This window comes from Bicyclus anynana, chromosome 10 (genome assembly GCF_947172395.1).
Source record: "Bicyclus anynana chromosome 10, ilBicAnyn1.1, whole genome shotgun sequence".
NCBI lineage: Eukaryota > Metazoa > Arthropoda > Insecta > Lepidoptera > Nymphalidae > Bicyclus > Bicyclus anynana.
Genome location: NC_069092.1, coordinates 4,921,507 through 4,949,474, shown reverse-complemented (window position 1 = coordinate 4,949,474; position 27,968 = coordinate 4,921,507). Strand labels below are relative to the sequence as shown.

The 27,968-nt window shown below is 36.0% G+C and overlaps 3 protein-coding genes across 3 annotated transcripts in view; 2 read left to right on the top strand and 1 right to left on the bottom strand.

Moving 5' to 3' along the window:
- Positions 1-18,990, top strand: part of LOC112057771 (homeotic protein proboscipedia) — a 69,245-nt gene extending 50,255 nt beyond the window's left edge. Inside the window, exons 3-4 of the mRNA XM_024098314.2 lie at positions 15,702-15,844; positions 16,761-18,990. Coding sequence (XP_023954082.1) covers positions 15,702-15,844; positions 16,761-18,170 — 1,553 coding nt within the window. The 3' untranslated portion in view covers positions 18,171-18,990. The remainder of the gene's footprint in view (positions 1-15,701; positions 15,845-16,760) is intronic.
- Positions 18,991-19,749: 759 nt separating this feature from the next.
- LOC112057797 (prefoldin subunit 5) lies at positions 19,750-22,190 on the bottom strand. The gene is made up of 3 exons (XM_024098342.2): positions 21,953-22,190; positions 21,664-21,873; positions 19,750-20,998 (listed from the first exon to the last, which is right to left on the bottom strand). Exons 1-3 carry the CDS (start codon positions 22,052-22,054, stop codon positions 20,828-20,830), a joined length of 483 nt encoding a protein of 160 aa, XP_023954110.2. The 5' UTR covers positions 22,055-22,190; the 3' UTR covers positions 19,750-20,827.
- A 342-nt stretch (positions 22,191-22,532) lies between these two features.
- On the top strand, positions 22,533-25,784 carry LOC112057769 (glutaredoxin 3). Its single transcript, XM_024098313.2, has 4 exons — positions 22,533-22,794; positions 23,851-24,019; positions 24,436-24,698; positions 25,544-25,784. The coding sequence occupies exons 1-4, from the start codon at positions 22,745-22,747 to the stop codon at positions 25,719-25,721; spliced, it is 660 nt and encodes a 219-aa protein (XP_023954081.2). The 5' UTR covers positions 22,533-22,744; the 3' UTR covers positions 25,722-25,784.
- Positions 25,785-27,968: the final 2,184 nt, after the last annotated feature.

The window sequence follows — 27,968 nt, the reverse complement described above, 5'->3', positions numbered from 1 at the left end:
CCGTTTAGTATAAAGCTGGTGGCAACCCTACCATCAAGTCCAGTCTGCGACAGTTGCATATAACGGTCCTAGTTTGGACAACATACGTCACGGGTCATGCATCGTCCTTAATGAAGCCCCGAAACTTACGATAATAGGCTAAGTTATTGCAATCTGAGTGCGGTTTGATGACCACTTCAGTGTTTTGGTGCTTAGTTAAGTTTCCCCATTATAAACTGTAGTGATGTGACTATGAAGTACACATATTTAATAAAGCTGACCAAAATGTAGAATGGCTTTGCAAGATTAGGTACCAGTTGGTTTCTAAAACACTAATATTTTTGTAAACAAAGCACTAGGTATTTATTAAACACTTCTGCATTATGTATTTAGGTAGGGACATGAGGTATTCGAAGACTCGAGCTTGGAGCTATCCAATGGGTCTCAGGCCGTTTTAATTAACATACGTAGAACAAAGAAGAAAAAAAAACAAGAATTTTAAGTAATTTCGACAGAATATCTATCTTAGCTGATCATAAACATGCACAAGTATCTATGTTGCTCACATACTCGTAGCTCAATAAGGCACAAATAGCTGAACGGGGATCCCATTTTGCCCTAGAGAGATGATCAGTCGCAGGAACTATGGCACAATATGCTCTGAATTTGACAAACTACCTGTAGAACGTAATGCAATTTTGTGTTCTTTATCTGAATTACTAACCAATACCTAAACTAGAACATGGCGATTAATGGACGTAGATAGACAATAGTCTAGCTAAACAAATAAAAGCAAATATTATTACTATTGGTCAGTATATTAGTGGTCAGAAGAGTAAAGTTTATTTCTAGAACACTTGTCTCGGTATAAAAATAAACTGATTAATATTTAATAATAGTTAATATTGGCAACAGTGGAAAACTTTAGCAACATAACGTAGGATAGGTCGTGGGCGAGACAATACAATTTCTTGTGATCTTAAAATATTTTGCTGACAGCCAACATGTTATTCAAAATATCTTTAGATTTTTTATTAGAATTAGCAACTAAATTCGGAATACGCAATGTTCTGCTATACCTACATACTGTAACAAACATTCAATGAACGTACTAACTAATCTATATATATAAAAATGAATTGATGTTCGTTAGTCTCGCTAAAACTCAAGAACGGCTTAACGGATTTATCTTATCTTGGTCTTGAAATGTTCGTGGAGGTATAGGGAAGGTTTAAAAGGTGTGAAAAAATCAAATAATTTCCGGGAAAATCCTAAAAACTGCCCTTTTCTATTTCTCATACAAACGTTTAAGAGTCAAGCGGTAGGGATAGGGTAGGGGTAGGGTAGGGGTAGGGTAGGGGTAGGATAGGGGTAGGGTAGGGGTAGGGTAGGGTAGGGGTAGGGTAGGGTAGGGGTAGGGTAGGGGTAGAGTAGGGATAGAGAACTTATGTCAAAACGAAGCTTGACTGGGTCCGCTAGTAAATAATAGATTTCATATAATCAGATAGACACCTCTCTTACTAAAAGTGATGCTAGATTAGAATGGGTATCCAAAGATGCTCTAATGAGATCATACATTTGGCTGCGTAGAGAGAACAACACGAACAGAGAAGATGAGTGTTGAAATGTCATAAAGGAACTCCTTAACCCTACATCAAGGTCACAAGTTTAGGGGTAAAAAGGTAACAGACAAACATACTTATTAAAAAAATGATTGTTGTGCCTTACTCGACTTAGATATGTATAGTGCTTGTCGCGGACTTTTTTGTAGATATTAATAAAATCTACAATTAATTAGAACATTTTATGGTTCTATCTTTTATAGTTTAAGCAGCGTACACAAAATAAGTAACTTTTCTAGTTGATTGACACCTTGTGTCCGAAAACCCCAAATAACTTACGGAACCCTATTTTTTTCCAAAATGAAATTTAGCCTATGTTACTTGTGGATTATGTAGCTTTCGAATGGTGAAAGAATTTTTAAAATCGGTCCAATAGTTTTTGAGCGTATTCATTACAAACAAACAAACATACAAACAAAGTTTTCCTCTTTATAATATTAGTATAGATTTACAATATTAGTATGGACATGTATACCAGCCAAGTTTACACACGCCAATATCATTCGACAAGTGTGTGACAACTGTTTGTTTAGAGATTGCAGCTAAAAACAGAATGGTATCCGTCGCGACTGACGCGTTGGACGCGGCGCGGAGAGATGCGCGTGACAAGACGTCCTCGTGTCCACAACATGTGCGATCACATTTTGTTCATGAAAAAAAATACATTCGTAAAATAGCTACGACGTTATCAGAACTTTGAACTGTTCTTTTTAATTTTAGTTTTTTTTATTGAGAACTAGCGGAAGCCCGCGACTTCGTCCGCGTGGAATTTAGTTTTTCACAAATCCCTCGGGAACCATGGATTTTTCCGGGATAAAAAGTAGCCTATATGTTAATCCAGTCAATAATATATCTTAATACCAAATTTCAGCTAATTCGGTTCAGTATTTAAGGCGTGGAAGAGTAACAAACATTCATATCATTAAAATCATCAGTTTTCGCAAATCTCAGGAATCCATGGATTTTTTTCGGGATATAACGTAGCGTATGTGTTAATCCAGAGTAAAATCTATTTCTATTCCAAATTTCAGCTAAATCGCTTCAGTAGTAGCGGCGTTATAGAGTAACAAACATGCAAACATCCATACAAACTTTCGCGTTTATAATATTAGTAGGATAGTAGGAAGTAAACCTATAATAGGGAATTTAAGCTAACATATCCTAATGACCGTACAAATCATGCCCACGTGGAATGGTGGCAAGAAGGCTGCATATCCGCTTTGGACATCTGTCACCAGTAGAGGCAACTAGCCATTTTAGTTGATAACGGCCTCCGTGGCGCAGTGGTATACGTGGTGAATTTACAAAACGGAGGTCCTGGGTTCGAACCCCGGCTGGACAGATTGAGATTTTCTTAATTAGTCCAGGTCTGGCTGGTGGGAGGCTTCGGCCGTGGCTAGTTACCACCATACCGACAAAGACATACGGAAAAGCGATTTAGCGTTCCAGTACGATGTCGTGTAGAAACTGAAAAGGGGTGTGGATTTTCATCCTAACTCCTAACAAGTTAGCCTGCTTGCATCTTAGACTGCATCATCACTTACCATCAGATGACAATGTAGTCAAGGGCTAACTTGTAAAGAGTAAAAAAAAAAGAAAAAAAAATAGCTACGACGTTACCAGAACTTTGAACTGTTCTTTTTAATTTTAGTTTTTTTTTTTCATTGAGAAAGTATACCTACAATAGGGAATTTAAACTAACGTATCCTAATGACCGTGCAAATCATGCCCACGTAGAATGGTGGCAAGAATACAGGCTGCATATACGCGTTCGACATCTGTCACCAGTAGAGGCAGCCATTTTAGCTGATGAAACATCAAAATCTTAATCTTAATCTTAGATGGAAAACCATCTAGAACAGAATTCCAAATTTCTTACATCACGTGGATTAAAACCATGGTTACAGGGGCGTCATGCTGAATATTGGACGTCCCTCATATTGGGGGTATAGTAATCTCTGTATCTACTAAACCGATTTTGAAAATTGTTTTAACTACTACTATTTTAACCACTAGTAAGCTACTTATTTTGTGAGTGTTATAGGCTATATTTTATCCTTGTAATCTCACAGAAACGGGAGCTACGCGGGTAAAACCGCGGGGCGTCGGTTAGTAATTAATAAAATCAAATAGCAAAAGAAACGCGATAAGTCCATAAAACTCCTCGTTTTATACACATAAGTCAATTTCGGTGTTCCAAAATTACTTGGAAGTCCCACAGTGATAGACGTCTATCGACACCTCCCTGACTATGACAGACAGAAATAAAGTTCTGGAACAAAACATCAAAATGTATTTGATGTGTAGGTACATTCGTGGTGACACGGTGTTACAATAAGATAAAAATGGAACACAATAGGTATTCACTTCAAGAAAAAAATGTTGGCACCCACCGTCTTCAAAATTCTGGAAATAAGAAGTCTTAATTCTAAAAGAAAGCACCTGTGTAATTTTAGTTATACTTATAAGAAATTAAAAATATTGATATTTAATCCATACAAGTATTAAGTGTAGATAGTACTAGGTACTAATTACTTTCACAGTAGAAGCAGATTTAATTAATAATAATTGAACAATGATTTATTTAAAAAGAGAAGAAGAAAGAAACCTGCTGATTTTCTTTCTCAGCAGAACCTGCTTTCGAACTAATGATCGATAGAACCTACAAAGTACAATCCAAACTTGTTGTTATAAAAGTACCTACTTGTCAACTAGGAACTTGAAACAAACGAATTTAATTTTTTTTAAAAATCCTGAAAGCGATAAGATTTGCTTTCTTCTGCAACATGATAGAGTAACATGAACGTTAAATTGTGAATAATTGTGAAAATCTAGAAAATAGAAATTAAAAATCGTAAAAGTAATATTTTTAAAAGAACTGCTGAGTATACCACGTCCTAAATACACGTCTACTTCTCGGTAATCTAATTCTTTCTAATTGTAGAAAGATAGAGTACTTATTCGCTGACAGAGCCTTTTAATTGATTTTACAAATACCTACAGTGATACATAAATAATGTGGAAAATTGTGTGTGTGGGTATTATGGCTGAATGTTTGTCAACTCCTTTATGCCGTAACTACTTAAACCAACTTGTGAAAATTTGGAATAAAGATATGCATAAACTACTTTTTAATCTCTGAAAAAGTGATGGTTCCCGTGGAATTTGTGAAAACTGTATTTTTTGCAATTGCAACATTTGTTACTGTAAAATAAAAAAAAAAACTTTACAGAATGCGCGGAAAGGTCAAACGCTCACGGTTATTTCACACAAATTGTAAATCGACAATAGAGAAAGACAAAAATAAAAGAATAAGAATAGATAAAAGTCAAAACGTCGCATACCAACGCATGTATAGACTTCCGTTTGGTCGTGCCCGACAGTGGTCGGATTGTTTCTTTTAATCTCCGTCTTGAATGGAGCTAATGACGTGGCACTGCGCGCGCATAACGGTCGACCTCATTCATCAGCACTGTCAACGACATCTATTGACAGTTGACTGACTGACAGTTGACTATGGCACGCCCGCTGGATACAACGTCGTTTAAGACAAATCTTAACCGAAATTGTAACTATATTTTCTTAATTTCAAAAACAACCGTCTTATTTTCTCAAGATGGGTACGTAGTGATTAATATGACTTCCGCCAAACTTCTGGGTTTGATCTCTTTCCGCCTTCACCTTTCTATCATAGGATAGAGAAACATCGCAGAGATTTGCACTGCCATGTAGTCGATGTCCCTTGGAAACGTACTAAACGGTTCCATACGGAATGCCCTGTCAGTTTTCGTTTCCCTACCACCATTAGGAGTATCTTCAAGTCAAGAGTGAATAGGTAAACACATTCTACCATAGACTGCATAATTTTTTACCGCCAGGCATGATTCTTAATTACAATCACTTCTGATGGTGTATAACAAAAATATTTACGAAAGTTTAAAAGTAAAATTAAGGTTAAGTAATACTTTTTATAGTGGAAAGCTTCGATCATAAAAAACCCTTAGGAAGCTTAACTGTTGGATAACTTTTTTGGATTGGTTGGTTATTTTAGTTGGTTTTTTTTATTGACTTTGTTACAAGCTATAAAAAAAATGCAATCTTTCTATTCTAATATATAAATTAAAATTCAATAAAATTCAATAAGCATTTGAAATAATATTTTTTATTTATAATGAAATCACAACACATCACCAAATTCAAAAACTTGTATTTGGATACAGGAAAAATAAAAAACATACAGACGAATTGAAAACTTCCTCCTTTTTTTTAAGTGGGCTAAAAAATACTCTTTTTTCTAAGCTACCAGCTACTGGCTAGCACGCAACTAGTCACAATAGTTGTGATAAGAATGAAAAATAAAAATAAGCGATTATAATACCATCAGTCAAGCCGCAACCCCCGCGGTGGTCAGGTCAGCGGCAAAGAAACAACATCACAATCCGGCCCGGATACAAATGAAGAATGATTCATTTATGAAAATGAAATGACAGAATGAATAGTTGTGTGGCAGAACACAAAAGCGACGGCGGCTACTGGCCATGCTCTGTGCCACGTGCTTCGTACCGACTCATGGGAATTACGAAGCGTCATGACCAACAAAAAACATCTTGCGGTTCAGACGAACGCGCATTAGTTACGATTATAGTTACCACAAGATTGGTATACGAAAAAATTACATAAGGAAAATTAGCTATAGTTTATTTAATATAATACTTAATTAGTTTGTTAAATATGTAGGTAGGTTTCTATATAGGTACCTATATTTCTTATTCAAACGATTGATGAAACATCATGTTGCTCATAATAGAGCCTCGCGAGGTTGCACATAGGTACACGGTAAAAAGGCTTTAGAAGGCTGCCCTGGTTACATCCTAGGGTTCGTTAGGTACGTGTGCCTGATGACTCGACTAAAACCCTACGATATTTCAATCTCTTCGCTTAGTAGGTACCTCGTATTCCTATTTCGTTATAATGCTTCGTAAAAGTTCGTATTCCTAGAATACATAAGCTTTTTATTAAGTAAAATTTTATGTAAAATGTAATGTGCTTGGCATTTGTTATTCTATTTTTGTTTAAAAAATATAACCTAACCATAAAAAATCGTTTGACATTTAAAATGGCGACCTTATCTTGTAGAAACGGCAATTATACGCTACCCTACGAATTAGTAAACTCAAAACACTAAGAAAGAAAGAGCGGGCAATGAAATTAAAAATATGTCTTAAGGGCAATTAGCCTTAACTTTTACAGTAAGTGCCCTATCTCAAGAGCGCGCACCCTCGCGCTTTTCAATCGTAGGGAAGGCGACCAGCTTTTACAGTTTGAGGGAATTTTATGGACTTTAGTTTTGAAGGAGTTCAGTTAGGAACTGACTGTGTACGATTGCGAGTTAATTAATTAATTAGGTGCTTTTTTAATTATCAAACTTAGAGATTAATCGTTGTCCTATACCTATTTTTTATGAATTAGAGAGCATAAGTTGCAAACGTTAGTCCAAAATGTAGCAGCTCAGTTTTATTTAATTCGAAACAATTTCAGTCGTCTACCAAGCCGGTTTAGCAAGGACAACAATTCGCCAAAAATACGTTTAAAGAATAACCAAATTCTATAAAATCGGTCAAAAAAAGGGGTTACATTTTAAACAAGTGTACTTCAATGTAGACTTTGATGATGATGATGAATGATTATTATTACGTTTGATAACTGCTTCGTTGGTACGGTATTTAGCCCATGTGTTCGAATTACGGGCTATGAAATATATAGCCAAATTCAGCTTTTTAGCTTTTCTTTTCTTTCGTTTAAGATTCTCAGCCCGGAATTTGGGAGTTGGTTGTGTTACATCCCCTTGCTTCAGAGAGTACGTTAAACCGTCGGTCCCGGTAAATCAATCAATCATCACCCTAAACCTGCCAACCTGAAGCAGCATCGTGGGTCTAAGTTCCATATCTCTTCTCCTTTAGGAAACCTGGCTGTAGTAGGATAAAGATATGCTAAAGGGGTTAGGCGATTAGTTCACCACGCTGGCCCAATGCGGATTGGCAGACTTCACACACGCAGAGAATTAAGAAAATTCTCCGGTGTGCAGGTTTCCTTACGATGTTTTTCCTTCACCGTTTGAGATACGTGATATTTAATTTCTTAAAATGCACACAACTGAAAAATTTTTGATGCCCCGGACCGGATTCGAACCCACGCCCTCCGAAATCGGAGGTAGAGGTCATATCCACTGGGCTATCACGGTTCTCATGCTAAATTTCATGGCATGCTAAAGATTACGATGATACTATAAAAAAAACTAGGTAACAATTCTTAAAAGTTAGCAACGCATTGACGGAGTGTTTAACAATAAATTTCCATTTATAAAGCCACAAGCAGTCGAGGGGAAGGGACGGGGGAGAGGGGTTTCCGCCGCTTTTTTCCTTCATTTCCTCGAGGCCGCGTGGCTAGGGCGCACCGCCCTACGGCCACTGAATTAAAACGTTGCTGCTTTATACACATAATTACGTTTAACGTTACATTTGTGTACTCAGTTCTTTGTTCTTTTCGTGCTTTGTATTAGTTAGTAAGTTAGTAAAAAGCTATTTAAAAATGCTCCCTCTTCTCTCTTCTTTCTGAGCACGACCTATATATTGACATACTTATTGAAAGTTCTTTTTTGTCGTGCCTATACCTATTTTTTTACATTTTATCAGTCTAACCTAATTTTTTACTTACCGTACCGACCGTAATTTTCTGTCGAACTTTCACCATAGACTGCTCATAGCAGACTATGAGCAGTCTATGGTAAAAACTCTGGCTTAGAAGGTTGATACATATTTAAATTTTGAGTTAACGACTAGGTACAGCAATTACAGTGAATATATGAGTTTGAGTATTATAGAATTTGAGTAGCTCAAGATCATACATACCTAAACTTGATCAATCAATTTAATACCTAGGGTCAAATTTTGTATCTACCAAAATATAAGTTTCGTATTAAATGTAAGTAAGTATTAAAGGATTATTCTTCTGCTACAGCAGTTAAAGATGTCAAAGTGAACGCAAAAATATCGGCTGGATAATAATTAAAAGAAGCGATAATGTCCCCGCGGCGGTGAAAAACGACCCTGCTTTTTATTTGATAAATAAAATTTATTTCCCCGAGCCATGCCTTCCGCGATTCTTTGTGGCTTCTGCTTCCTATTAGCGATTCTTTGTTTATTTCATTGCTCAAATAAAAAAGGTATCCTCTTAAAACAAAATAAAAGCGTTTTTTAAATACTTCTTTTTAAAATTAGCAACGTAATTTTTAAAATACTTAAAAACGCCTTTAAACGTTGTTTTTACACTTAGAATATGTCTTTTCAAGAGTTATTTTTATTAAATTATCACCAATTATTGTCTTCTTCAACAAAGTTACCTCCTATTTACCTACCTACGTTCTTCGTTTCAAATAGATTTATTTTATAGTCCCCGTCTAGGCAGGCAACGATCGGTGACCATCATCATTAACAACCCATATTCGGCTCACTGTTGAGCATGAGTCTCCTCTTAAGTTGTTTTTAACACATCTATTTTGTCGTTATTTGTTCATCATATCATTACATACCGTGGAAATCAATAAACAGGTAACATAAGTACGAACTAAAAACAGTAATAAAAATGCATCTCATAAACACCTAATACTCCTTGCAACTATTAACCTTCTTGCCTCCCCGGGGACGGCAATCGGGACGATTTTACTGCGCACTAAATATTCTCCCGGCGACAATTGCGATTATGAAAAGTGCACCGTTATTTATATCCCGCCGTTTATTTTTTGTCGCCCCTTTCAAGGGCAATTAAATACCGCCAGTCTTAAGCGTTTTGCATATTCCAAAGAGTCTTTATTATCAACCCTAATAGAGATAGCAAAGGTCGTATCTCGTAACGGGTAGTCGAGCATTTTTAATTTGTTTTTTAAATTTATCGCGCATTTCTATAACATCTACGGATCTACCCTGAACTATAATATACTTGTATCTCAGTTAATAATTTTTGGTTTATTATAAGTGGGAAAATTAAATTTCATACTTTAACTTTTTTAGGGAATTCGTTCATTCAATAGCTTGCCAATCTTCTTTATACCTACTTATAATAAATCTGTAGAGAAGTCAATCCTGTACATGAAATGTATTTCCAAAATAACCATCAGGGGGTGATTAGTGATCGATACTGATGCCAAAAATGCACTCTCTACTCGACGGATTTTAACGAAACGTGGTACAGTTATTCTTCATACTCCTGGACAGGATAGTAAACTTTTCATCACGCTGCGATCAATAGGAGCAGAGAAGTGAATGGAAGTGCTGAAAAAACAAGTTACTCCATTTTTACAAAGATAAGTACTACTGTAAGGGCCGGATTAAAGAGGTCTAAGGACGGATAAGTCGCGGGCGTCTGCTAGTGTTTAATATTACCTTTATATTTTCATTTTCAGCCGACTAACATAGGTTACGTAGCCCATACAATATTGTACCTACCTACTACCTATACTTATCTAAAATAACTCTACATAAATTTCGCTTTACCTACCTACAAAAGTTTTTTAATAACATAACAAAGCAATCCGTTTAAGCGAAGACATTAATACCGAAAGGATTAATGAAATTTCCTCGTTGACGGAATCGAACGCGGGTCCCCCGAGACGGGCTGTCAAAGTGCTCAAAACTTGCCGTCTGCCGCGACAACTTTTAATAACCTACCGTATCTGCCAAATGGATTTGGGATTTGATACTCGTTATATTTCCACCAAAACTTTGCAATAATAGGGTAGAACGAAATGTTACAGCAAAATAATGTCGTCTAGTTTGTACGCTCGGAAGTTTATTCAATTAGTCGTTGTAGGAAACTTTAGAACGTTTAGGACTTCCTTTCCCACGACCAGCTTTCTACTCCATCATCAGACCAGCTCCCTGGTATTATATTATTGCATTATTATCCAAAAAAAAACAAAAAAAAAATCAAAATTCATTTATTTCAATTAGGCTCAGTTTACAAGCACTTTTGAAAGGTCAGGATTATGTCATAATTTAATTTAATCTAATGGTGGTAATAATAGTCGAAAACTTAAAATTAAAGTTACGAGGGTTCCAAACGCGCCTTGATCCGAGAAGAGCCCACAAAAAAAACAGCCAAGGTTTATTCACCATATACCTATTGTTTAAACACCAAAGTATCTTATCAAAGCCAGTGTAACTATATGACTTACCTCTGACCTATACTAAAAATAAGTAACATTTTAAAATTAAATGCAATTGAATGTCAGAAAGGTATGCTAATGATTAGCCTATATCAGGAATTCCTGGGTTCTGGAGTCCAGAGTCGGGTTTTGAAATGATAAATTAATTTGAGCTTTATTAGAAGACTTTCAGTATAGTAAAATTCTCAGCCCTCAAGTGTTATGCTAGTCACTTACCATACAATAAGTCCACACGCCTGCAGCGCTAACGGCAGGGCATCCGAAAAACTCACGATGTGCATGACATCATGCAGATCGTGACCACGTGATCAGTGTGTACTTATTGAATGGTGATTTTAATTGTGGCTAAAATTATGCAATGCCTCGGACAGCACGATAAGCCGTCCTGATCATTATCATTAACATCTGATAGTGACATCAATGATTATCACCCTAAGCTCGCCAATCCGCATTGGGGTAGCGTAGGCGGTCTATACTCCATATCTCTCTCATAAAAGGAGAAAGGCCTGGACATGTAGTGGACTCTTCAAATAGCTTATTGGCCGCGAAAGCTTTCTGTTGCAACAGTTTCCCATTAATGGTAAAAAGAAAATAAAAATAGAGAAGTCAAAACCAAGATTAAGTCTGCAGATACCTCTCCACAATCTTAAGCAATTGGCAAACAGCTGTGTTACGCTAGAACCCCTCCGGATGAAATTGAACGGTCTTGGATCTGTCGCTCGTAATCCGCGCTTATAATTGATGCGAATGTCAAGTAGGCCCCCGATACAGATAATCGGAAAAATACAAATCCACAGCATGATCGATTGAACCGTGACAGACAAACAGATAAAACTCTGCAAGATTGCTTCTGTCACAAGAGTTACTCGTAGCTTGACTTTAACAACTAGAAGTTTTAATACATAGTACCTACGTTTGGCACTGCATACTAACTATACTTAGGTATAGTTGGATGTAGTGGCATGCACAAGGTTTTTAACTAGGGTATACACTATAGGTAAGTAAAAACTGAAAATTGCTTGTCCAACTATGTATTCTGTGGTCCAACATTATAGTTTTGTATCGAATTCTTAGGATAGGCAATGTTTTTTTGCATCTGTGTGTATACTGGTTGGATCTATAAAATGTCTCCGAAATAAGATGCGGGTTTCAGGTCATAAGTACCTAGGTACGTAAAGTACGTTCAAATCAATATCTAAGACAAATAAAAATTTTTTAAATAATAATTCATTAGTAAGTGCCGTATAATTTCGTTTTAATACTAGGTCTCTAAAAAGGTAGGATCCTTGGAAATTTTTATTTTTATCTTATGTTACCTACTTTAAATTTAACTTCAAAATAAGTAACATTTTAAAAAAACAGTGCCCTTAAATTAAATTTATACTAATGGTAACAGCTGTGAATAAAATATTTGCAGAATGTTTACATCATTTTAACCCTCGCATGGCACCCTAAACGACTGAAACCGACAAGAAATTGCGGAAAAATTTACTTTTTTGCCTTTGAAATATTGAATTTTTACATTTATGCCTTCACACCTCATAACGTAATATTTCTTCCAAAACCTTCCCCCTGAACAAGTTTTGCTGTAACAGCAGTAGGTAACGCACAAAATAAATGTTTAGTATTATATCATGCACGAAGCAGGAATCCACTTCCATGGGTGGAAACTATTCATGTTAAGAATTATTTAAAGTACTATGAAATATGTTTTCTTCGTTATCTAAATTGTCTTCTAAAATAATATTATACACTAGCGGACGCCTACAACTTCGTCCGCATGGAATTTAGTTTTTCATAAATCCCTCGGGAACCATGGATCCCGAGGGATTTATGAAAAACTAAATTATCCAAATAATAAGTTGCTCTAATAATTTATTATTATGAAACGGCTAAAACTGACGTGACACAACGTCGAAGTATGCCCGATTAGTTTCCACCCATACGAATTTTGGATCGTGCCACATTGCAAGAACCAGCTCCTGTATAAGGACCCCATATGAGTTCGAATGTACTAAACTATGAATAACACTCATGATAGTTGAAATTCTAAAAATCTTGGTCTCTTTTTAAATTAAACACAAAGTCTTTTTCAGTGTAAAGAAATGGTACAAAATCAATTAAAGCAGTTTCCAAGCACCCTAGCCATGTGGCCCGAGTACCCGACACAAATAATGTGACCGCAGCATTTAGTCGGCGGCATCGAACGTTCTCTAATGGCATCCAACCGCCAACTGGCCACCGCATTAATCCTTTACCGGGCTCTTGATTAATTATTCAAACTTGCCCCCGGGGCTCCCGTATACTTCGCAAATTGTTTACAACTACACCACTTGTCGTGAAAGGAATTTTATAAATATCTTTTGCAGCTAAAATATAGGTTTAATTATTTATTTTATACACCAGTAGCAAAGTAATTAGCTAATGGATAATTAAAATATAAAACAGAGTACTAAGTCATTTATTCTATATCTTGTAGATAATGTCAAATAAACTAAAAATAAGCTTGTATGACATGTTTTATGAAAACGAATTTAAAATACATAGGTACCCACTAATTGCCCAGCCCATGAGATGCTCATCCTAAAGCGTACGCGTTAAGAAATTTGAAAAAGTTCATTTGCTATATGTATGTTCATGTAGATACACAATGCAATATATTGCGATTCCTTTTCCTATCTCCTAAATAAATTACACTGACCTACACATTCCAGGTAGCTGCATAATAATTCAATCTAACAGGGGTACTGATATTATTAAATTAAGTGCGGACAACGCGACTGTTGACTTGAGCGATGTAAGTGACCCTTAATCCGCAGTAAATCTTTCGCCGGCCCGAGGTACCCCGGAGCCGTACGAGGGTTAAACAAGCGACTCCAACACCATTTATTACCTACTTGTTGTACGTAACAATGGATTTGTAGGAAATAACAACGAACATGATTGTAATGTGTTTTGTGTGTCCGGGACATTTTTATTTCGGAAACAAAATGTTTGGTTACGAATAAGTTATTAATACATATGCTCCACCATAGCTCTATCTACATCTTAAGTATAAAAACTAGAAGCTTTCAATTATTTCTAGTTGCAGATACCTAAAGATTAGTATACCTAATTAAGGACATTACGTACAACATTAAGATTTTAGCTAGCAAGTAATAAATCTTAAAATTACGAGTACGTGCCTACTAAATCTAATAAGATTATAATTTAGAGCTAATAATTTTTTGCCAATTTTAATTTACAAAGATTGATAAATAAGTTTAATAGAATGTTTCCTGAATAGATAGGTAGATACTGATTTTCCACAAAATAATAGTCTACATAAGTAAAGTAGAGAAAAAAATAGCTTCGAGAAAAGCAGAGTGTGTAAGTGGGGACAGGGACATAATGTGAACATTATACGCGGCACCTCTCGAGGTCGCATAATAGCCTGTTATGAGCAAAAACTTGCCTCTTGCATCCCATTTTCGAGAAACCATCGCGTAAATCTAACTTTTCCTCAAACATTTCTGTGTAGAGTCAAAAAATACCATAGCTAGGTATTCAAAATCACAACAATCTCTGTAATCTATTGGTCCTTCGAGCCAGATTTTGTCAAATTCATTACATGATTCCATAATTTATATTCAGCTTTGAACACATGAAACTTTACCCAAATGGTCGTAAATATACCGAGCATTCCTATGTTAAACTAACCGCATAGGTAACTAAATTATCAGTTAACTGGAGTTGAAAGCCGATAGCCCTCGGTCAGCTACCAGAATAATTACGGCACGGATATACCTACCTATATCATACTCGTATCTAACGACCTACGTCCTACAAGCGTTGACTTCAGAGTTTAAACTTTCAAATTGATCTACGATGTGGGTATCAAAAGATTAACTTTTCTCAATTTAATACATTACATAGGGGCTATGATATTGAAAAGGGCCCAGAAATGCGACGATGCGAAACCCGAAGCCGCGTTACCGTTTGATTGACAGCTGTCCTTGCCCAATGGCAAGAGCGAGTTCTGAAGAGCCACGTCAATCAAGAACCACCCAACAAACGAATTTGAGCACATTGGATAAAAACCTTTATGACATTCCAGTTAAGGGCTACATGAAATGGTCTAATTATAATGCGAATACACACGAGGGCCAGCGGAATCGTCACGCGAACGCGATCGCCCCATTATTCGCCGCCCTTTTGTAATTTGAATTTCGAATTCCAATTCGTATTTGTGGTAAAATAAAAAGAACTGTTTCGACACAATGGCGTCAAGGGCGGTGCTCTGACATGCGATCAAGTTATTACATTAAAGGAAAGCGCACCCGTGAGCCGTCCACTACACTGTTATTTAAACTTCAGGGAATATAATACTGTAACATTAATATGAAACTGGGTATTAAATAAGTTGCAGTCCACCTGCGCTTAATCATTTGCAAAGTAATAGAAATATTGGCACTTTGACTGAGTAGTAATTTTCAACCCTATCAGATTTTGATAACATAGTCAGATTTTAGAAACTAAGGGCACAGAGGCTTAACACCTGCTCAGGTCAGAATTTTATGGGCTTAGAGCGGCAATATTCGGCTCTATATCGGTCATTGTGAGATACTCGTATTAATGACAATGACCGCGATCGATGGATAACATATTCCCAGCTTCGGGCTGCTAATCTCAGTTTCATCTAGGACCTCGTGATCAAAAACCATTTTATTTTACCACCAATTAGATAACCACTGGTCCAAAGAGACAGTTAGCTATATAGTTCCGTCTACTATTACCCTACTAGGTATAAAAAATAAGCCTAATCACTCTTTTCTCAATATTATTCATTCAAAATGTTATGAAATCACCTATTTAAAATTACGTATCTGTATTGGTTTCAGAAAATGGCTTGCCGCGACGATTACGAACCGCCTACACGAACACACAACTGCTGGAATTAGAAAAAGAGTTTCATTTCAACAAGTACCTGTGCAGGCCTAGAAGAATCGAGATTGCCGCGTCCCTTGATCTAACAGAAAGACAGGTAAACAATATGTGCAAGCATCATTATCAGTATATTTACTGACCCACTAGAGGGCTAGACCTTCCCTATACGAAACGGAAAGTGGAGCCTAAACCCACCACGCTGCTCCAAAACGGCTTGGCTTAAGGGTAATAATATTTTGACAACATAGGGGTTATGGAAACATTAAGTTCTCAACTTTGGGTTAAGAAATTTTACTAAACATTTCTAAGAAGAAAGAAAGGCTTCAGAGCCGTCAGAGCTCAGGCCTGTAGCCATGTGCCTATTTCTACGCACGCTAACGCTTTGAAAACTAAAGATAGCGGCTCAAACCACTTTAACCCCTTTATTGCAAAAATACCGGTAGCGAACACACTATCACTATCACACACTATGAGATACCTAGACGAGAAAAAAATCGCCTGACTCTAGTTGTAAGGAAGAAACCCCAAAAATCTTAAATTAGTCTTACTACTTAAATTGGTAGTATTAGGTTGTGCTAAACCGCAGACAGACGAATAAACAGACGGACATGGCGAATTTATAAGGGTTCCTTTTGGACTACAGAACCGTAAAAAAGAAATGGGAAAGACAGATCCAACCGATAACTTGATCACGTGACCCGTCAATTACGAATGTCATTCCCATACATTAATTAATTTTTGAAACGTTAGCGTTTATAGAAAGAGAATCGACGTGCCACATGGCTACAAGCCTTGTACCGCTTTATAACCGAACCCAGAACTCCAGAAACCCAGGACCTTGTGATCCGAAGCCTCATAAACTAACCAGTAGACAGTTAACAGAACAAAAAAATATTACAATTTTTTATTAAATACTCGTAATTAATATCGTTTATTAGGTACGAGTATAACTAATTTTAGTATCAATTGCACATTACGTCTCAAAATTAACAAGAATCTTTTTTTATCTGCAGGTCAAAGTGTGGTTCCAAAATAGAAGGATGAAACACAAAAGACAAACGGTTAGCAAAAGTGAAGATGGTGACGATAAGGATTCGACAACCTCAGAAGGAGGCAAAAGTTCTAAAACAGGGTTAGAAAAGTTCCTCGATGACGATGGCCCATTATCTGGCAAGAAGAGTTGTCAGGGTTGTGAACTACCACCTGGTGTTCTGTGTTCTCCATCAGAGGATCTTCCGGAGTTAGCCTCACGAACACGTAACAACAACACTCCGAGTGCTACGAATAACAACAGCTTTGCAAGCGATGGAGCTTCCAGCGTAGCTTCATCTTCTTCCCTAGATAAACTAGCGGAGGAAGATTCCCGAGAAGGACTTCCGCCAGCAAACCCTGTAACGACAGCACCTAGAAATCTAGCTAAAAGAATTAAACAAGAGTCAAGAAAGCGATCCCCTTCATTGGATGCGACGGGTTGTAAAGTGTCACCGTCGTCTTCGAAAGACGGTCTCGTCGGTATAGCTGGCCTATCAGACGGTGGGAAATTTTCTTCAGTCAATTTGACACCGTCATCTACTCCTGGCACACCATCAAGTATGCACCAAAGTCCTCTTGGTCTCTACCCTCGACCGTCGCCGCCCCATGCACCACCAGGACCACCCCTTCCTCAAGCTGTACCTAACTCGATGCCACCGTACGTAATTAGAGGGAACGCTCCACCTGGCCAATTCGTACCACATCCAGACTTTCGAATGGACCCAAAGCAATTTGTCGGTAAACTGGCCCAATATCCTCAGAGTAACAGGTCCTACGACGCTTACGGACCTGCATTACAAGGTACAGAACAACACGCTTACACAAGGAATCAACATCACTCAAGACAACACGATAGCTCTCCTTCTACGAGACCGACAAACGGGATAGGGTCGAGACAATCCTACCCACATGAAATGTACCAAAACTACGCTTACGGGAGTTATGCAAAAGATCAAGTTGCGTACGGTCATCCTAGCTACGAACAGGGCCAAGGTTACCCAGGTGAACATATTGGCTATGCAAATAGTCACTACGGATACCACTATCACGAAAGCGGACAACATGACGCCTCACACGGTTACTACGGTAGTGATGGACAAAAGAATGTTCATGGCGCCGACTACACAAAGAACGCCTACTATGACGCAAGCTCATATGGAAGTCAACAAGGAAGTGCAACGGCAGCGAGCTATGGCGCGGGCACACAAGGATCCGCGTCAGGGGAGGCTTATGGCAGCGGCGAATGTGGCGAAACCTACGGTTCTTTCCAACAGTTTTACGAAGCAACACACACAACGCCTGCCACCGGTGACAATTCGAACTCTTCATCAGACTTTCACTTCCTGAGCAATCTAGCGAACGACTTCGCTCCGGAATACTACACCATTTGAGATAAGGAGTTGATCGAGCAGGCGAGCGATCTGTTCGTGTAACATTCTAAATGCGTTTGATACGCAAACATAATGTAAATAAACACGTTTAGTATAAGGGTTAAGGTGTTGAAACAAGAAATGGAACTGAAGGTCGCCAAAGGCGGTGCAATGAATAATCTCCCTGTTTCTCTTTATACGACTTACATACCAATTAAGCTACGCTTTACTCAATAATATTGTAATAAAATGTATATATGTAAGTCCTTTTACTAATTGTTATTTTATTAGGATTATACTCAGCGATTTGAGTGATGCATAGGTACAGTCTGGTAATTCAAAATTGAAGCAATTTTTTATTAATAATTACTACAGGACAGTAACTAGTGCATTATTAGCGAATTAAACAGTTTTTAACGAAAGCGGTCTTGGATCTCGTAGGTACCACTACCTATATATAAATTGTTACATCCAACCATTGTACACTTTTAACGATTATTTATTAAACACCAAACAATTTTTAGAAATTAAATTATGTAAATTTATTGATATGTATGTAAAATACCCAGTGTATTTAAAATACCTTTCCACGTGTTCATGTTAAGAAAATATTGCAATATTCGTAATTACTTGTTTTTCAATACTTATCATAGATATTGTTTACTTACAAAAATTATTAAGTAACTAATAGTCGTTGCCTTATTTAGTTAATATTGTTTTGTGACTATGAAACATATTGTAGATACCTACATAGTAAGTTAGTTCATTAAGCGACTATATTGTAGATAATGTCAGTGCTATCGTTTTGGCCTATTAAAAAAATAAATAATTTGGTGTCGCATGTGTATGCATTTATTTCACCGTTCATTTACCAAATACATCCTCCTAAACTAATGAAAGAAACATCTAAAATAAAAATTCAATTTATAAGATACTTCCAAAGCCTCTCCAGAGACAGTTAGAGAGCTGTTCCAACAGTTCATTTAATTAATAACAAAATCCTATCCTACTAAACGCGAAAGTTTGTATGGATGTTTGTTATTTAACAGTTGCTAAAGTAAACCGTCAACTAGATTTACTAATATTATAAGTATGAAAGTCAATCTGTCTGTTACCTTCTCTGCAGCTAAACCTAAACTGCTGAACAGATTTAGGTGGATTTTGGTACAAAAGTAATTGAAACCTTGAAGCATGATCATGTTATCCTAGAAAAATGCATAGTACCTGTGGGATATGTGAAAAACAGAATTTCACTTGAGCTGAATTTGTGAAATTCTGCTAATTTTATAGAAAATGTCATGTTTACAACACTGCACAGTGCACCCGCCACAATCTGTATGAAATAATATTCACAGGACCAACAAGTATGGCCCACAGATTTCATATTCTTACAAAATATCTTTAAGTACTAAAGTTCTAAGTCTATCCTACAAAGAGTTTCTAAATTTAAAATGAATAATAAACCATATTGGAATTAGTTAGTGCTAAACCTTGAACACTGGTTTTAAGTTCCTACGTTTAAGCAATCTGTATTAGTCTGTATTAATACTTTATAAAGGGACATGATGGACGTCACAGGCAATTGTAGTCAAAAAATAAGTTATGAGTTATCAAATAATTTAATTTCAGCTTTATAATGACTCATTATAAAAAACCAGTAACAATCAATCAATCTATCTTAACAACCATCACAATTAATTGTTCTATATGATCATTAGAAACTGAACCAATACATTAATAAGACGAGGGCAATATTAGACAGTTCATACAAATTGAAATAATGAGTTTGCAATTATTTTAAGAGTGGAGAAACTGTAACAACAAAGGAGTCTATGCTTGTAATACATTATTAAAAAAAAGGAAGAATAAAATATCTATTCTCCATTTTCCTCCAACTAAGTAAAAAGCCTCAGCTAAAAGTGTATACAACAACAATCCATCAAGCAGTGATTAGAACCAGCAACTCCTAAAGAGAAATGCCAACCGGCCCATATAACATTGGCCCAGGGAACCCAGGTGTAAAAGTATATGGATATGATAATATGCTGTATAAATAAGGCTCTCGTTAAATAATTAGCTTAATAAAAGTATGTTTCTTAAAGAATAATAAATTTTTTTACTACTCCTCTAGGGCAAAATGTTCATTGGTTTACCAAAGAGGCGAAGTAACATTTGAAGCTGTATTATTTTTTTCTGTTACCAACAAGCTTAATAAACAAGAAAACAAACAAACCAGTCATAAGTTTTAAAAAATATCATAATACTCAGGCTGTATAGTCAACAATCTTAGCTCGTTCCTGTTGTGGACAAATTAAACATGAATTGAAAATGCAGCAAACTGTTTTTGATAAAGTAATGATTTCGTTATTAAACTAGAATTATCAAGATTTTTTAAATATAATTAAGTTGCCGGGCGGTAAAGGTAAGCCTGGACCGTGGATGGGCATCTCTCTTTGAGTCTGTCTCTTTGTGGCGTGTTAGTCTTAACCATTGAGCTTTTGTGACTTCAAATTGAGGATTCATTAGAAAATATTCCTACTAACAGTGCTTCATTAATAAAAAGAACTGTCTACTTTCACCCTAGCTGGTTACAAGGGGCAAATATAATAAATGCACATTCTGCATTAAAATTAATGAGGGATTATATGGTTAAGCAAGATAATTCAAATAATGCTATGTTATGAGGTTGCCTTTTGCGCCTGCGCCTGTGCCTGGACTTTCATTTCCATCATCATAATAATAGCTTCTCGCACTTTTGATTTCTCTATTCCCATCAGTTGGATCTTCTCCATTTGTTCAGTTACAAACTGTACTTTCCTTTTAAAGTAATCTTTGGCACTTTCTATGTCCTAGAAAATAAAAAGATTTTATGAAACTAAATCATATGCATTGCAGTATATTATTACTAAGAACCTGTGGCAAGTTGATTATCTTTCTTTGATCGCTAATGCTTTGAAAAGTAGAAAATGGTTTATATGGATATGGTTTTATGGATAGAATCATTATTTCTAAAAATTGTAATGCAAGATTTGTTTGTTCGTTTCATTATCAACTCATATCACTCACTGCTGAGCTCAAGTCTCTCAGAATGGGGTTTGGCCAAATAATCCACAGTGCTGGCCCAATACGGATTGGCAGACTTCACACACACAGAGAATTAAAAAATCTCTGGTATGCAGGTTTCTTCACAATGTTTCCTTCACTGTTTAGAGACATATGATATTTAATTTCTTGAAATGTATACAACTGTTTTTGATGATTCAAATTTTTAAAATTAAAAAAAAATCAATAATGTAAAATTACAGTAATGTAAATCTTTTTATAACAACTTGGTCCTTAACCTCTGTGAAACAATACACTGCTTGTCACTGGGCTATCAGGATCCTACAGGTTTAATATCCTGGCACAAAATAGATGCAACGCGAAACTTTGCGACTAAGAAAGTTATTCTGTTGAGGATAGGGTGACAAAATAAATTATTTTTAGAACTGTCAAAGAACTCAAAAATACTTACTTTTTGTGCATAATATCCAGTGCCAATGTCTATTATAACATTCTCAGTATCAAGTATCGTGCCAGGTACATACATTGAACCCGTTAAAGGGACAAGTATAGTTTTTCCTTTTGTTTCCGGCGTTATTTTTTCGACGCTCTCACCCGATTCTACAAATTTACCTTGAGCAATTTTAAGAGTTTGTAACGAATCTTGAAATACATTTAGTTCCTGGAATCCAAGAAAAGCGTAACATGTTATTGATTAAATACAATTTATTAAGTTAATTGTGATATTTTCTTAGCCTTACTTGATCTAATTGCTGTTTTAGCTTGGCCAACTGGTTTAGATTTAGCTTTGACAAATCTATCTGGTGCATACCAGGAGCTGGAGCAGAGGATATTGTAGCCATTTTACTTAAATGGTTTTCCGTTGTAAGTTAAAACAATGAAATATTCTTTAAATTAAGATTATTCAAAGAACATAATTATTTTTATAACCTCTAGACAGAATTTGTATGGACAAATTTTAAAATTGTCAATGGCAAATGACATTTGGTATTGTCAATTTGAAATAGACAGACCCATAGTGTTGCCAATCGAAAGCGAAATTCCGAGAAAAACTCGTAGACAAATAAGTAAATAGACGCCTTGATAACATAAAGTTATTTTGTAAAAAGAAAACCAATGTCAGCTAGACTTTAAGCCTAGTTCGGACTACTTTAGTATTTTTATCCGACTTCCAAAAAGGAGGAGGTCTTACGTTGGGCTGTATGTATGTTTTTTTTATAGTCGAGTACAAACGATTTTTGGGCGATAAGCTGTAACTGTTTTTAACCCGCTGAAAAAATAATCAAACGTCATGTCCATGTACATGTCATTGTCAAATCATTTGTGATTGTGAATGTGTTTGAAATTGTCAAAAAAAAGTCAAATATTAGATTAAAAAGTCATACGAATTACGAGATTTCGTTTCGTTCGTATTTTGTAATTTGTCCATTGATTTATAGTGAACAGAAAGTGTATTAACCTATTTTAATAAAACAGACATATAATAGTTAAATAAGAAAACCACACCATAATATACATAACCCTATTCCGAAATGTCGGTCACGAACATAGATACTGTTGATAATTTTGTTAATTTTATAAGGTTTGTTTAATTTATTAAAATTACGATACAATTTTCAAGTTTTTGTTCAAAACGAGTGATGTAATGTATTCCATCTGATCAGACTAGTACATTATTAATCAATTCATACCATTCATGCCATACATTTATATAAATAGTGATATCTATTACTCTTTTTGACAATGCTGTAAACTTATTCAAGTAATATCATAAATTACTGATATTAATTCCATGATTGTTCTAGAAATATCCCTGTTTTAAATTTATTATATTACTGTAGCAGCTTAACTTATATTTGCTTAAAAATTCCAAAGATTCTTAATTCTCAACACAATGACTCAAATTAAGGACACCTTAATTTGAGAAGTCTTTAATTTGAAATTAATACCTACACAAATGAAAGTTTGTCATTAGTGTATTTCTATTTAGTTAATATTTTAGCATTCCATGTATTCACCTTGTGGCAGCTGGGTCCATTGTGTAGCAGAAAATTTCTGAGCAGAGCCCTGGACTTGTGATCTATGGCTGTAGGAATAAGGATATTCTTGATAGTTAGAATTTGTATGTCATAGAAGTGAGTGTGAGAGGATTACCAACAAAATCTCTTTACAACTTGCTTAGAGACCTTGGCTTCACTAAAACTTCAGCAACTTCTATATTAGAAACGGTATACTAAGCTGCTCTAGTAGGATCTTACCAAGCTTGGCATGGCAAGGAGAACAGAGGCTGAGAAGGGGATTGTTTGTTAACCACATAGCCATTTTTAGTTTGTTCATTTATTAGATCATAATATTTGTTCACTTTTCTGCTTTGTACATTTCACAAGATCAAGTCCTGGATCTGTGAAGTATTAAGCTTTTAGTTAAAGAAATTTTCAGTGAAACTTCTCAGCCTGGAGTTGGGAAGTTGGGAGGTATAACACCTTGTACCAGTCAGTTTTATTACCATTATCATCCTACGCCCACCAACCCTCATTGAATCAACGTGGTGGGTCATGCTCCCCCTTTTATATAAAGATGCTGGCTGGCTTTGTTATGGCCTGTTAAAATGGGCTGATAATGAATTGTACTGTTGCAGATCACCATCTTTAGCAGTTGTCCATTTTTCTGCAGAATGGGCAGAACAGTGCATTCAAGTAACTGACATCCTCAAAGAGTTATCCAAACTACCAGAAGTTCAATCTAGTGGCAGTAAATTTGGTGTGTGTGATGCTGAAAATCTTTCTGAAATATCATTGCAGTATAAGGTGAAAAGACCTGTTTCCTTTTTACTGTTATTAACTTTCAAAATTCTTACAGTAATTAAAAAATAAACTACTTGTACCTGAATAAACTTGTACAAATATTTATACATACAAAATAAATTTCACAGCAGCTGACTAAATAACTTAAGTACCTATTATTACAACTATACATGGAAAACAATGTTTAAAATATCTAGTAAAAGAAATTACAATTTAAAAAAGTAATTTAACATTACTCTGAGTAAAAGGTTGTACATGCTTGGGTTAACTAAAACTATTTCATTATTTATTTTTGGCTAGATTTAGGCAAAATAAAATTAAATGCAGCTACTGGGTAACCACCAACTAGATTTATTGTCCAAATTGTCCATTTAGTGACCATACATTAAAATATGTTAACATAGATTTTTTTTATTCAGGTTGATTCAGTTCCAACTGTAATATTGTTTAAAAATGGTTCAGCAGTAGACAGAGTTGATGGAGCTGATGCTGCTCAAATCACATCTAAAGTCAGATCCCAATGTGGGGCTAAAGATTTGAATAATGCTTCCCAACAACCATTAGAAGAGAGGCTAAAAGCTCTTATTAATAAACACAACATTATGTTATTTATGAAAGGCACACGGGACTCACCAAGATGTGGATTTAGTAAAACAATTATTCAAATTCTTAATGGAACTGGGTATGTATTTGATTTTTTTATTATTATTTAGTACTAAAAATTTATTACATAAAAAATAAAAAAAATGGATTAGGGAATATCTTAGGAAATTTCTTTGCATTAGGAAATTTTGAAAGTATCTACATGATAATCCTTTACAATACGTTCAAAAAGTAGAAGTTTATTAAAAGTAATCTTTACAAATTGCCATTGGGAACAAGCAATATGCTAATTCTCTGTGACTATTCAATATAATTTCATCATCATTTTCATCACCCACCTATTTTCATTGCCCACTGCAAGGTGCAGGCCTTTCCTATGAGTGGAGGCTTTGGAGAGAGATCCACCCAGGGGCGTAGCGAGGTACAGGCAGGGGAAGAGGCAGCTGCCCAAGCAGAGTGGTTGGTTACTTGAGCTCTATAGCTATGCGATAGAAGCGGAGCTGGATGTGGGTTGAAAACCGGCTGAAACAACAGCCAAAACCAAAAGTAAAATTCAGTTCAGTCAGATGTAAAAAGTGCTTTGGTCAGACAGTTTTAATTAGTAATATGAGATACTTAATTTTAGTATAGCTGTCCCCCAACCCCCCCCCCTCCCTCGCTATTGATACAATTTTACTATTAATTAATAGTGATAGACCATTTGTTATTAATATTATCAGTATCTTAAGGTCACTATACAGTTGAAGTCATTATAATATATCTCCATTATGTAACGTATATGCAAATAAATTATCATTTGGTTATGAGATCTTTACTCAATCATTTATACATATAAAAGGGAAATCCCTCATGTGGCAAATTGTTTATAGAAATGTTTGTTATTGTACATGATAAATTTATTTTAATTAAATATTTTTATTACAGGGCACAATATGATACATTTGATATTTTAACAGATGAAGAGGTTCGTCAAGGGTTGAAAACCTATTCGGATTGGCCAACCTACCCTCAGTTATATGTAAAGGGAGAATTAATTGGTGGATTAGACATAATTAAAGAATTGCAAGAAAGTGGAGACCTTGAGTCTACTTTAAATGCTTAATTTTGCTTATCAGTACAATGTAGCTCATTTTTTTATTTATTTTAATAAAGGTTTGTAATTAAATTGCTGTGTATGAGTTCCTATGTATGAATATAATCTATATCTATACTAATATTATAAAGAGGTAAAGTTTGTAAGTTTGTAAGTTTGTCACATTTTTTAAATGGGGTAATCTTCGGAACTACTGGTCCGATTTTAAAAATTCTTTTACCTGTAGAATGCTACATTATCGGGGAGTGCTATAGGCTATATTTTATATTGGTATCATATATATTAGCCGAGTTATCACAGTTTTTGTCATACAGGTCGGACTGAAAATCCTCTTAAACAGACTTATTCGCATGCGCTGCCTTAACTATTGTGTAAAATTGAAATTAATGTATGGAGACTTTATGTATCTTTAAAAGTTCTACAAAAAAGTCCGCGACAGCATTTATCTATCTTCTATATATTAGCAGATATAGTACCTTTTGTGTTTTAAAAATTATTAATTTTATATACTTAGGTTTACCTCATTATTTATACAACTAAACTTTAATCCTTATTAAAATAAATTATTTAATAATCACAAGGATATTATGGAGATAAGATTTGCCCTTTACAGTATGTTAATTACTTAAATAGTTTCGGAGATAATACAAAATTTCTAAAAGACGCAGAAATTCCGCTATATGACGCCCGGCGCTTTCATTTACGTAGTTCCCGTTCCCGTGTGAATATGGGGATCCAACATAGCCTATGACACTCGCAAATAACGTAGCTTTCTATTGGTAAAACAATTTTCCAAATCGGTCCAGTAGATCCAGAGATTACCTCCTACAACCACACGAACTTTACCTCTTTATATTATTAGCATAGAAGTCTCTATTTCTCTTGGTCATACCACCACTCTCGAAGCACTGGACCGATTTTGCTAAGGGTAGGAGTAAGATAGAGAAGTTACAGGGTAGGGTAGGGTACGGGTAGGGAAGCGTAGGGGTAGTGTAGTGGTACGGTAGGTTTAGGGCCGGGTTTAGGGTAGTGGTAGGGTAGGGTAGTGGTAGGGTAGAGGTACGGGTAGGATAGAGAAGTGGTAGGGTAGGGGTAGGATAGGCGTAAAATAGGGGTACGGGTGGGATAGGGGTAGGAAAGGGATAGGGTACGGGGAGGGTAGGGGTAGGATGGGGGTAGGGTGTAGGTAAGGTAGGGTAGGGGTAGGGTGGGGGTAGGGGTAGGGTAGGGGTAGGGTAGATGTAGGGGTTGGGTAGGGTAAGGTTGGGGTAGTGGTAGGGTAGGGTACGGGTAGTAGTAAAGTTGACATCGAAATTTACGCGGACGAAGTCGCGGGCGTCCGCTAGTTGCTTATAAACAAATAAGCAAGTGGAAAGCCATCATTTAAATGCAGAATAACACTTCATAGAGCATGCAAGAAGCACCCTTCAATGTGTTACATGTGTTCATCAATCAGTGTCGGTGTCATGTGCCTAAGCCTATACTATACCTAGCTTGGCAACTTCGTTCAAAACAATCCCGATGTTCGGCGCGGGCCGGGGGGCGTGTAGCGATGAATGAAAACCCCACGACTGATGCACTTCCCCGTACGCACGATTTCACACCCGCGCAGTCATTCCCCCTGTCGCCCGCATATCGTAAGAGTGTTGTCAATGAACTTGCCAGACTATATAATCATATTATGAGAAAGCTGCAACCAATAACCATACACAGCATTACTGCTTGGTGGTAGCTCTACAACTACTTTATTGTTGATCATCCGGTTAATTTCTCATAATCATCATGGTGTCTGTCAAAAAAGTGAAATAAGTACCTTTTGGTGATTCAATCCGAACAAAAATCAAACCTTTAAAATCTAAATTACTGCAGCTACCTACGGCAATTAAGTATAGCATTGAAAAACTGATTCAAGATAGAACAATTTTAAAATCTGAAAAGAAAAATACTAAACTTGTTTACCATAGGGTTCTAACCCTACTATTGTTTTTAATTTTAATAATTATACCCTCAAATTGTGGTGTTGACTCTAAAGACGATACAATACTCAGTCACTGTAGTGGTCAGGAGTCTGGGGCAGAGCTTCAGGGAGAAATATGTGCTTGTGTTTGTACTTGTAAGTGAATCAACACATAAAAATAAAATAGAAGTGTATATCTGTGATTTCATGGTAACTGTTTTCTCAAGTGCATAAAGTTATTAAGATGATACCAAATCGCCAACGAGCTTTTTTAAAATTTTTGTCTATCTTTCTTTTGT